Source organism: Ovis canadensis, chromosome 7 (genome assembly GCF_042477335.2).
Source record: "Ovis canadensis isolate MfBH-ARS-UI-01 breed Bighorn chromosome 7, ARS-UI_OviCan_v2, whole genome shotgun sequence".
Taxonomy (NCBI): domain Eukaryota; kingdom Metazoa; phylum Chordata; class Mammalia; order Artiodactyla; family Bovidae; genus Ovis; species Ovis canadensis.
Genome location: NC_091251.1, coordinates 82,685,304 through 82,697,861, shown reverse-complemented (window position 1 = coordinate 82,697,861; position 12,558 = coordinate 82,685,304). Strand labels below are relative to the sequence as shown.

The following is a 12,558-nucleotide window of genomic DNA, read 5'->3' as shown; positions in this document are numbered from 1 at the left end:
AGAAATATCAATAACCTCAGAACTGCAGATGACACCACTCTTATGGCAGAAAGTGAAGAGGAACTAAAGAGCCTCTTGATGAGGTGAAAAAGGACAGTGAAAAAGTTGGCTTAAAATTCAACATTCAGAAAACTAAGATTATGGCATCTGGTCCTTTCAGTTCATGGCAAATAGATGGGGAAACAACTGAAATAGTGAGAGACTTTATTTCCTTGGGCTCAAAAATCACTGCAGATGGTGACTGCAGCCATGAAATTAAAAAACGCTTGCTCCTTGGAAGAAAAGCTATGATCACCATATTAAAAATATGACAGCATATTCAAAAGCAGAGATATTACTTTGTCAACAAAGGTCCATATAGTTAAAGCTATGGTTTTTCCAGAGTTGGACCATAAAGAAGGCTGAGTGCCAAAGAATTGATGTTTTTGAACTGTGGTGTTGGAGAAGACTCTTGAGAGTCCCTTGGACTGCAAGAAGATCCAACCAGTCCATCCTAAAGGAAATCAGTCCTGAATATTCATTGGAAGGACTGATGCTGAAGCTGGAGCACCAATACTTTGGCCACCTGATGTGAAGAGCCGACTCGTGAGAAAAGACCCTGATGCTGGGAAAGACTGAAGGCAGGAGAAGGGGATGACAAAGAGTAGATGGTTGGATGGCATCACCAACTCAATGGACATGCGCTTGAGCAAGCTCTGTGAGTTTGTAAAGGACAGGGAAGCCTGGTATGCTGCAGTCCATGGGGTCACAAAGAGTTGGATGTGACTGAGAGACTGAACAACAACAACATAGAGGAAAATAAAGGTGTAGAGAAAATTCATCTCAAATGATGCAGATTCATTATTTATCCTTATAATTTCCTGTAAAAAGTTCCTAAGCAGCAAAAGAATGAAAATAAAACCCTGATCACATTATGAAAATTTTTCTCCTACCTGTTTTTGGCTTGAGTTCAAACAACTTAAGACAATAGTAACTGGTAGTCCTATTGGGCAAGTCATTCTTCAGAATCAGTATATTCAGTGGAAAAGAAATGCACAATGAGCCAGATCTACAGAATGGCCTCTAACAGTCATAATCAGATTACCTTAATGTTGCTAATTCTGCTGAGTATTCACTTGATGAATGGGATGAACCCTTTTCCTTTTAAATATATCAAAAGGATATTTGGGAAAGAAATTTTAAAAATTTTTGGAAGAGATTTTATTCAAAGTTTTCAAGGTTTCTGAATTGAAGTATATGAAAAGAAACTGAATAGATTATATGAAAACATTAAGAGCATGTTAAATGTTAAAATAAATAGCACAAAGTTTGAAAATACTATAAAATTTAATATATTTCAAATAAATATATTTACATTTTGTAACCTTCAGTAGGATCCATTATTATTATGTAAAAAACAATGATATGTATATCTTTTAAGCATGTAAAAATTACATAGTTGTTGACTACACTAAGGCAAGTCACTTATCACACATTAAAGAAAGCATTAAAAAATTCATTTTATAATCTTATACAAATGTTTTATATTTACCAAAGCATACCACAATCCATAGGGCACAAATATTGGCCAACTAATTCTAACTTTTATGTTATACATAAACTTGTTGTTTTATACCACTAAGATATCTTAGAAAATCAACTTTATAGAGCTTAGCTTTTCTCAGGCACCTGACTTGTGCGAGGAGAGAGGGAAGTCCAGTGAAGTTACAAGGAATCACAATGTTAACTTTTCCAGAATGAAAAAATAAACACATCTCATTTGCTCACAATAAATTTACAAGTCAAATGGCCTCTAAACCAAATGTATATGGAGAGGTTTTGAAGAATAAATTGGATATCCCAGGGGAGGATCAGCTGCTTGTACTGTAAGGTTTCTTAAAAGTAGTGGATGAGCTTGTATACTATAACGTTCCTCATCATCGTTTGTGGCATAAAGCAATTCCCATGAAAGATTGGCCCACTGACCTCTAACAGCTTCAGCATTTAACTTCCCAACATGGATCAATAATTCTTGAAGGGTAAGTACTCTCCCAGTGTAAACTCCCTATAAAGAAGAAAGGAGGTTGAAGGGAAAGAAAAAGAAGAGAGATTATATTCAGGCCTTTATTTATAAACTTAGAGAAAAACTCCATTGTAGTTAAGCAAACTTAAACAGAAAGCAGTATATCAAAATGTACACAAGTTGCTTGTCTTCAAAATCAAGAATCACTTCTATCTGGTTGCTCTCCAACTAAGCGTGAAACAAAAAAATTTCCTGACAGACACTGTACTCACTTTTCACTTTCTTCTCTATTCCCTCACTCCATGTGGCCTCAGCAAAACGTAAGTTATAAATATTAGTCAGTGAACAGTCATCCAATTATTGAGATATAATTCATATTCCAAATAATTTAATGACTTTTTAGTTATTCAGGTATGTATAACTATCTCCACAATTTCTGGATATTTTTATGACCTCAAAAAGAAACTCGGTACTTTTTAGCTATCACCCTCCTATCCCTAATTCTCCCAGTCACAGGCAACCACTAATGGTTGATTAGTATTTACGTGTGTGTGTGTGTACATCTTTATCCATTCAGCTGTCAGTGGATATTTAGGTTGCTTCCATATCTTGGCTATTGGTAAAGAGTGCTGCTATGAACACTAGGGTGCATGGATCTTGATTAGAGTTTTTGTCTTCTTTCAGATATTTGTCCAGGACTGGGATTACTGGATCATATGGTAACTATTTTTAGCTCTTTAAGGAACTTTTGTATTGCTTTCCATAATGGCTGTACCTATTTACCTCCCCACCAACAGTATAAGAGGATTCCTTGAACTCTCCACACTCTCTCCAGCATTTATTGTTTGTGGATTTTTTTGATATTAGCTATTTGACTGGTCTGAGGTGATACTCATTGAAGTTTTGATTTGTGTTTCTCTAAGAAACACAAATCAGTATCGACTGAACATACTGTTCAGTATCAGTGTTGATACTGAACATTTTTCATGTTCCTTGATACCATGAGTATGATGTTAGCTGTGGGTGTCATATGTGGCCTTTATTATGTTGAGGTATGTTCCCTCTATACCCCTACCTTCTGGAAAGTATTTATCATAAATGGGTGGTGAATTTTGTCAAAACCCTTTTCTGCATTTATTGAGATTATCATATATTTTAATTTGTTAATGTAGTGTATCACATTTATTTTTTTGTGGATATTAAAGAATCCTTGCATTCCTCAGAAAAATCCCACTTGGTCATGGTATATGATCTTCTAAATGTATTGTTGGGATAAGTGGGCTAGTATTTCAATGAAAATTTTTACATCTATATTCATCATTGATACTGGCCTGTTTTATTTTTTTGGAGGCTAATTACTTTACAACACTGTGGTGGTTTTTGCCATACACTGACATGAATCAGCCATGGGTGTACATGTGTTCCCCATCCTGACCCTCCCTCCCTCCCACTTCCCTTCCCATCCCATCCCTCAGGGTCATCCCAGTGTACCAACCCCGAGCACCCTGCCTCGTGCATCAAACCTGGACTGGTGATCTATTTCATATATGATAATATCCATGTTTCAATGCTTTTCTCTCAAATCATCCCACCCTCACCTTCTCCTACAGAGTCCAACAGTCTGTTCCTTACATCTGTGTCTCGCATATAGGGTCATCGTTACCACCTTTCTAAATTCCATATATATGAGTTAATATTCTGTTTTGGTGCTTTTCTTTCTGACTTACTTCACACTGTATAATAGGTTCCAGTTACATCCACCTTATTAGAACTGATTCAAATGCATTCTTTTTAACAGTTGAGTAATATTCTATTGTGTATATGTACCACAGCTTTCTTTTCTTTTGGTACTACAACTTTCTTATCCATTCATCTGCTGATGGACATTTAGGTTGCTTCCATGTCCTGGCTATTGTAAACAGAACTGCGATAAACACTGGGGTACATGTGTCTCTTTCAATTCTGGTTTCCTTGGTTTGTATGCCCAGCAGTGGGATTGGTGGGTCGTATGGCAGTTCTATTTCCAGTTTTTTAAGGAATCTCCACACTGTTCTCCATAGTGGCTGTACTAGTCTGCATTCCCACCAACAGTGTAAGAGGGTTCTTTTTCTCTGCACCTTCTCCAGCATTTATTGTTTATAGACTTTTTGATAGCTGCCATGCTGTCCGGTGTGAGATGGTACCTCATTGTGGTTTTGATTTGCATTTCTCTGATAATGAGTGATGTTGAGCATCTTCTTTTTATGTGTTTGTTAGCCATTTGTGTCTCTTCTTTGGAGAAATGTCTGTTTAGTTCTTTGGCCCATTTTTGGATTGGGTCACTTATTTTTCTGGAATTGAGCTACAGGAGTTGCTTTTACATTTTTGAGATTAATTCTTTGTCAGTTGCTTCATTTGCTATTATTTTCTCCCAATCTGAAGGCTGTCTTTTCACCTTGCTTATAATTTCCTTTGTTGTGCAAAAGCATTTAAGTTTAATTAGGTCCCGTTTGTTTATTTTTGCTTTTATTTCCATTACTCTGGGAGGTGAGTCATAGAGAATCCTGCTATGATTTATGTCAGAGTGTTTTGCCTATGTTTTCCTCTAGGAGTTTTATAGTTTCTGGTCTTACGTTTAGATCTTTAATCCATTTTGAGTTTATTTTTGTGTATGCTGTTAGAAAGTGTTCTATTTTCATTCTTTTACAAGTGGTTGACCAGTTTTCCCAGCACCACTTGTTAAAAAGATTGTCTTTTCTCCACTGTATATTCTTGCCTCCTTTGTCAAAGATAAGGTGTCCACAGGTGTGGGATTTATCTCTGGGCTTTCTATTTTGTTCCATTGATCTATGTTTGTCTTTGTGCTAGTACCATACTGTCTTGATGACTGCTGCTTTGTAGAATAGCCTGAGGTCAGGCAGATTGATTCCTCCACTTCCATTCTTCTTTCTCAAGATTGCTTTGGCTATTTGAGGTTTTTTGCAATTCCATAGAAATTGTGAAACTATTTGTTCTAATTCTCTGAAAAATCCCATTGGTAGCTTGATAGGGATTGCACTGAATCTATATATTGCTTTGGGTAGTATGCTCATTTTCACTATATTGATTCTTTTGATTCATGAACATGGTATATTTCTCCATCTATTTGTGTCATCTTTGATTTCTTTCAACAGTGTTTTATAGTTTTCTATAGATACATCTTTTGTTTCTTTAGGTAGATTTATTCCTAAGTATTTTATTCTTTTCATTGCAATGGTGAACAGAACTGTTTCCTTAATTTCTCTGTTTTCTCATTGTTAGTGTATAGGAATGCAAGGGATTTCTCTGTGTTAATTTTATATCCTGCAACTTTACTGTATTCATTGATTAGTTCTAGCACTCTTCTGGTGGAGTCTTTAGGGTTTTCTATGTAGAGGATCATGTCATCTGCAAACAGAGTTTTAATTCTTCTTTTCCAATCTGGATTCCTTTTATTTCTTTTTCTGCTCTGATTGCTGTGGCCAAAACTTCCAAAACTATATTGAATAGTAGTGGTGAGAGTGGGCATCCTTGTCTTGTCTCTTACTTTAGGGAAATGTTTGCTGCAGTATCATATATATGGCTTTTATATGTTGAGGTATGTTCCTTCTATGCCTGCTTTCTGGAGTGTTTTTATCAATGGATGTTGAATTTTGTCAAAGGCTTTCTCTGCATCTATTGAGATAATCATATGGTTTTTATCTTTTGTTAATGTGGTGTATCACATTGATTGATTTGTGAATATTGAAGAATCCTTGCATCCCTGGGATAAAGCCCACTTGGTTCATGATGTATGATCTTTTTATTATGTTGTTCGACTCTGTTTGCTAGAATTTTGTTAAGGATTTTTGCATCTATGTTCATCGGTGATATTGGCCTGTAGTTTTCTTTTTTTGTGGCATCTTTGTCTGGTTTTGGTATTAGGGTGATGGTGGCCTCACAGAGTGAGTTTGGAAGTTTACCTTCCTCTGCAATTTTCTGGAAGAGTTTGAGTAGGATAGGTGTTAGCTCTTCTCTAAATTTTTGGTAGGATTCAGCTGTGAAGCCGTGTGGACCTGGACTTTTGTTTGTTGGAAGATTTCTGATTACTGTTTCAATTTCTGTCCTCGTGATGGGTCTGTTAAGATTTTCTATTTCTTCCTGGTTCAGTTTTGAAAAGTTATAGTTTTCTAAGAATTTGTCCATTTCTTGCAAGTTGTCCATTTTATTGGCATATAGTTGCTGACAGTAGTCTCTTATGATCCTTTGTATTTCTGTATTGTTGTGATTTCTCCATTTTCATTTCTAATTTTGTTGATTTGATTCTTCTCCCTTTGTTTCTTGATGAGTCTGGCTAATGGTTTGTCCATTTTATTTATCTTCTCAAAAAACCAGCTTTTAGTTTTGTTGATTTTTGCTATGGTCTCTTTTGTTTCTTTTGCATTTATTTCCGCCCTAATTTTCGTGATTTCTTTCCTTCTACTAACCCTGGGGTTCTTAATTTCTTCCTTTTCTAGTGCTTTAGGTGTAGAGTTAGGTTATTTGTTTTCTCTCCTATACCTTGAGGTAGGCTTGTATTGCTATGTATCTTCCCCTTAGCACTGCTTTTACTGAATCCCACAGGTTTTGGGTTTTTGTGTTTTCATTTTCATTCATTTCTATGCATATTTTGATTTTTTGATTTCTTCTGTGATTTGTTGGTTATTCAGAAGTGTGCTGTTTAGCCTCCATATGTTTGTATTTTTAATAGTTTCTTTCCTGTCAGTCAGTCAGTCAGTCAGTGCAGTCACTCAGTTGTGTCCGACTCTTTGCAACCCCATGAATCACAGAACACCAGGCCTCCCTGTCCATCACCAACTCCCGGAGTTCACTCAAACTCACATCCATAGAGTCAGTGATGCCATCCAGCCATCTCATCCTCTGTCGTCCCCTTCTCCTCCTGCCCCCAATGCCTCCCAATATCAGAGTCTTTTCCAATGAGTCAACTCTTTGTAAGAGGTGGCCAATGTACTAGAGTTTCAGCTTTAACATCATTCCTTCCAAAGAAATCCCAGGGCTGATCTTCTTCAGAATGGACTGGTTGGATCTCCTTACAGTCCAAGGGACTCTCAAGAGTCTTCTCCAACACCACAGTTAAAAAGCATCAATTCTTCGGTGCTCAGCCTTCTTCACAGTCCAACTCTCACATCCATACATGACCACAGGAAAAACCACAGCCTTGACTAGACGGACCTTAGTCAGCAAAGTAATGTCTCTGCTTTTGAATATGCTATCTAGGTTGGTCATAACTTTTCTTCCAAGGAGTAAGCGTCTTTTAATTTCATGGCTGCAGTCACCATCTGCAGTGATTTTTGAGCCCCCCAAAATAAAGTCTGACACTGTTTCCACTGTTTCCCCATCTATTTCCCATGAAGTGATGGGACCGGATGCCATGATCTTCGTTTTCTGAATGTTGAGCTTTTTTCCTGTAGTTGACATCTAATCTTACTGCATTATGATCAGAAAAGATGTTTGAGATGATTTCAATTGTTTTGAATTTACCAAGGCTAGATTTATGGCCCAGGATGTGATCTATCCTGGAGAAGGTTCCGTGTGCACTTGAGAAAAAAGTGAAATTCATTTTTTTGGGGTGATATGTCTTAAGGATATCAATTAGGTCTAACTGGTCCATTGTATCATTTAAAGTTTGTGTTTCCTTGCTAATTTTCTGTTTAGTTGATCTATCCATAGGTGTGAGTGGGGTATTAAAGTCTCCCACTATTATTGTTTTACTGTTAATTTTCCCTTTCATATTTGTTAGCATTTGCCTTACACATTGTGGTGCTCCTATGCTGGGTGCATATATATTTATAATTGTTGTATCTTCTTGGATTGATCCTTAGATCACTATGTAGTGTCCTTCTTTGTCTCTTTTCACAGCCTTTGTTTTAAAGTCTATTTTATCTGATATGAGTATTGCTACTCCTGCTTTCTTTTGGTCTCCATTTGCATGAAATATCTTTTTCTAGCCCTTCACTTTCAGTCTGTATATGTCCCTAGGTTTGAGGTAGGTCTCTTGTAGACAGCATATATAAGGGTCTTGTTTTTGTATTCATTCAGCTAGTCTTTGTCATTTGGTTGGGGCATTCAACCCATTTACATTTAAGGTAATTACTGATAAGTATGATCCTATTGTCATTTACTTTGTTGTTTTGGGTTCCAGTTTATAAACCTTTTCTGTGTTTCCTGTCTAGAGAAGATCCTTTAGCATTTGTTGAAGAGCTGGTTTGGTGGTGATGAATTCTCTGAGTTTTTGCTTGTCTGTAAAGCTTTTGATTTCTCCTTCATATATGAATGAGATCCTTGCTGGGTACAGTAATCTGGGTTGTAAGTTTTTCTCTTTCATCACTTTAAGTATGTCCTGCCATTCCCTTCTGGCTTGAAGAGTTTCTATTGAAAGATCAGCGTTATCCTTATGGGGATCCCCTTGTGGGTTATTTGTTGTTTTTCCCTTGCTGCTTTTAATATTTGTTGTGTTTGATCTTCGTTAACTTGATTAATATGTGTCTTGGGGTGTTTTGCCTTGGGTTTATCCTCTTTGGGACTCTGCGTTTCTTGGACTTGGCTATTTCCTTCCCCACTTTAGGGAAGTTTTCAACTATTATCTCCTCAAGTATTTTCTCATGGCCTTTCTTTTTGTCGTCTTCTTCTGGGACTCCTATGATTCGAATGTTGGGGCATTTAACATTGTGCCAGAGGTCTCTGAGGTTGTCCTTATTTCTTTTAATTCTTTTTCCCTCTCTGCTTCATTTATTTCCACCATTCTATCTCTCACCTCACTTATCCTATCTTCTGCCTCAGTTATTCTACTGTTGGTTCCCTCCAGAGTGCTTTCGATCTCAGTTATTGCATTATTCATTATTGACTATTTTTTATTTCTTCTTCTTCTGCTGCTGCTAAGTCACTTCAGTCGTGTCCAACTCTGTGTGACTCCATAGACGGCAGCCTACCAGGCTCCCCCATCCCTGGGATTCTCCAGGCAAGAACACTGGAGTGGGTTGCCATTTCCTTCTCCAATGCATGAAAGTGAAAAGTGAAACTGAAGTCACTCAGTCGTGTCTGACTCTTTGCAACCCCATGGACTGCAGCCTACCAGGCTCCTCTGCCCATGGGATTTTCCAGGCAAGAGTACTGGAGTGGGGTGCCATTGCCGTCTCCATTATTTCTTCTAAGTCCTTGTTAAACTTTTCTTGCATCTTCTCAATCCTTGTCTCCAGACTATTTATCTGTAAGTCCATTTTGTTTTCAAAATTTTGCATCATTTTTACTATCATTATTCTGAATTCTTTTTCAGTTAGACTCCCTATCTCCTCTTTTGTTTGGTTTGGTGGGATTTGATCATGTTCCTTTACCTGCTGAACATTTCTCTGTCTTTTCATCTTATTTAGGTTGCTGTGTTTGGGGTGGCCTTTCTGTATGCTTTCTGTATGTGGTTCTTCTTTACTGTGGAGGTTCATCCTTGTTAAGGTGTCCCAGTCATTAACCACCGGAAGAGGGAGAATCTTGTTAAAGACACTTGTAGTTTTGAGGTGAGGTCCCGGAGGTTCTGCAGAGATTCCAGCCCTCTCCTTATGGAGTCAGGGTGCCTTATCCTTCCAGTGCATTGATGAGGTCACCAACCAGGAATCTACAGTTTTTATTCTGGCCTTTTTTTTATGGTATCTTTGTCTGGTTTGGGTATCCGGTGGTGACCTCACAGAATTAGCTTAGCCGTGCTCCTTCCTCTGCAATTTTCTGGAAGAGTTTCAGATGGATAGGTGTGACCTCTAAATGTTTGACAGAATTTACCTGTGAAGCTATCCGGTCTTAGACTTTTGTTTCTTGGGCATTTTAAAATCACAGTTTCAATCTCAGTTCATAGTTTGTACTTCTGGTTCAGTCTTGGGAGATTGTACCTTTCTAAGAATCTACCCTTTCTTCTAGGCTGTTGATTTTTATTCTTTTAATTTTTGGCTGTACTGTGTGGCATGTGGGATTTAAGTTCTCAAACCAGAGTCGAACCTGTGCTGCCTGCATTGGGAGCATGGAGTCTCAACCACTTGACCACCAGGGAAGTCCCAATATAATTGATATATTTATACCCAGAATGTTATCTCCATCACTGAGGTTAAATACTTTATAACTGATTTCTATTCTTTAAGGTTTATATACAAAAATGTTTAAGAACACATTTTTAACCTTACCATATTAGGATCATATCCCACAGAAAACAAGTATGGTTTTTCTTGTAAAACTGCTTCCTTCCACTTTTCATCAGACACCAAACCAATGTACCAGTCACTTTCATATTTTTCAAGGCAGTTAATCAACTCTTTAAAGTCTTCTATTGGACCCAGACTTGCTTTATCGATCATTAGTTTCAGAGTGTACCTTAAAAAATGGAGACACAAAGAATTTTAAGTTTGATCAATATTTTTAAGATATTAAATCACAATCATACATACTTCAGAGAAAGAGAGACATGATAAGAGTTAAAGCAAAAACATCCAGAAAGCCATACAAAACATAGATACTCCATATTAAAAAAAGAAGTACATATTTAAGTGTATAATCATAGTACATACCAAGCATTTTTTTTTCATTTTTAGGAAAGTGATCATTTTTTTAAATTAAAAATGGAAGAGCATCTCCTTCTAAGTTATTTATTTTTAAATCAACATTTTCCCACCAATATTAAAACTCGTATGTAATCAAAATAAATTACCTGAAAGCTTTCAGGGCTAGTTGAAACAGGTCTGGTTTTTCTATGAGCCAATCCAAGGCAAGAGACCAAGGCAAAACACCACTGTAAACTCTCAATATATGACCAGGACTAGGAATCATACTGTCTCCCCCCCAAAAACTAAAGTAACAAGTCATTGCTGCACGAACATAAAAGTCTTTTAGAACTCTGTCCTTTGCAATTTCTTCCACTACATTTGAGGCATTTTCTTTTGAAGGAAAACATTTCAACTGCCTTAAAATAAATTGGTACCAGTCTTCTGGAAATAATGAACTCATCTCCTTCATTTTGGAATTAGGCAAACAGTTAGACATCCACTCTTCAGGTAAGCTTAATAAGTGAGAATGAGAACAACTGAATTCCATGAGAGGGATATATGCCATGGTTTCTTGTTTTCCTTTGTCAATGGCAGGGTATCCAAGTGCAACTGCTTGGTAAAGACTCTTTTCGGTAACTGTGTTTGTAGAATGACTATCAACGTTCTGTGATTCTACTGATCCAGGAATAGGCAAATTTATACCTGGCAATACTTTCAACTGATCTTTTTCATCTTTTCCTTTTTTGATAGTTGGCTCTTCACCAAAAACATCATCAGACCAGTCATCCAAATTTTCTGAATTTAAACTATCTGTATCTTCTGGAGATTCAGTTTGTGGTTCAGTATTCAAAGCAGGCAGGATTATTAGAGATGCTTTCCCTTTACTTTCAGTTTTGTGAACATTCTCTAGCATGCTAGACCTTCTAGAACAGTACTGAACAAGTATCCACACAAGTACTTTAACAAGGTCACCTTTAAATTCCTTTAAGTTATCATGAGAATCAATTATGCCAGACAGGACATTCCTGGCATCAGAATAGAGTTTCACAGGCAAAACAGTACAGGGTGTCAAAACATTTCCAAAGTGTTCATTAATGGAACATAGTTTTACATATTCTTCTTGTTCAAAGGCACTTTCAAAAACTTCATCAACTGTTCGAGCTTCAGCAGTGTGACAAGATGTCTCTTGCAATTCTAACCCCTAAAGAGGAAATTAAAAAGTACTTGAGCTTATGATCACTTCTTACAAAAAGAAAAGTAACCAGTTTTGTAACTGTTCATGGATTGCATTCTCATAATAAAAATATGTAAAATGAAAAAAAATTAACTTGATAGCTACATCTTAATTCAAACTTAATGACACATTTTATGTTGGATATGGAAATGAAAAATAATGCTGCATTTTTAAAGACATTATAGAAATTCCAATAGAAATTGGCAAAACAACTTTAATGAGTATGACCATAATTTTAAGACTGTAGCTCAAGACTGAATCACACTTATTAAAAACTTTTTTAAATTATAAAAATTTGGGAAGGAACAAAACTGGAAATATACAGTATGCACATAATTTTGTATCCTTTCCATTCTACTTTATAAAGAGCATTATTCTACTATATAGATAAATCATAATTTATTTAGCCAGTACCCTGTTCAAGTTTTTAAAAATTATAACATAAAAATAATAATATAGATTTATGTATTTGATTATTTTCTATCTCCTCCAACTACAATATAAACTCCATGTATCAGCTCTCTTTTGGTTATTCCTAATTCCTCAGTGCCTAAAGCAGTGTCTGGCACACAGTAGGTATGCAACAAATATATACTGAAAGAATGAATACTTTGAATACATTCCTATATAAATTTTAAACACATTTTGATTACCTCCCTAAAATGAATCACCTGAAGAGGATACATCAGGTCACTGTTTATTATTATTATTATTGTAATTATTGCTTACTTATTTATACATTTTCTCAAAACTACCTGTGTTTTTAA

The 12,558-nt window shown here is 36.4% G+C and overlaps 1 protein-coding gene across 4 annotated transcripts in view; it reads right to left on the bottom strand.

The window, feature by feature from the left end:
* Nucleotides 1–1,307: 1,307 nt before the first annotated feature.
* Nucleotides 1,308–12,558, bottom strand: part of PCNX4 (pecanex 4) — a 40,182-nt gene continuing 28,931 nt past the window's right edge. For all 4 annotated transcript variants that reach the window (XM_069596745.1, XM_069596742.1, XM_069596746.1 and 1 more), the window contains 3 exons: nucleotides 10,722–11,758; nucleotides 10,201–10,387; nucleotides 1,308–2,044 (listed from right to left, as the gene is read on the bottom strand). In XM_069596745.1, coding sequence (XP_069452846.1) covers nucleotides 1,793–2,044; nucleotides 10,201–10,387; nucleotides 10,722–11,758 — 1,476 coding nt within the window. In that variant the 3' untranslated portion in view covers nucleotides 1,308–1,792. The remainder of the gene's footprint in view (nucleotides 2,045–10,200; nucleotides 10,388–10,721; nucleotides 11,759–12,558) is intronic.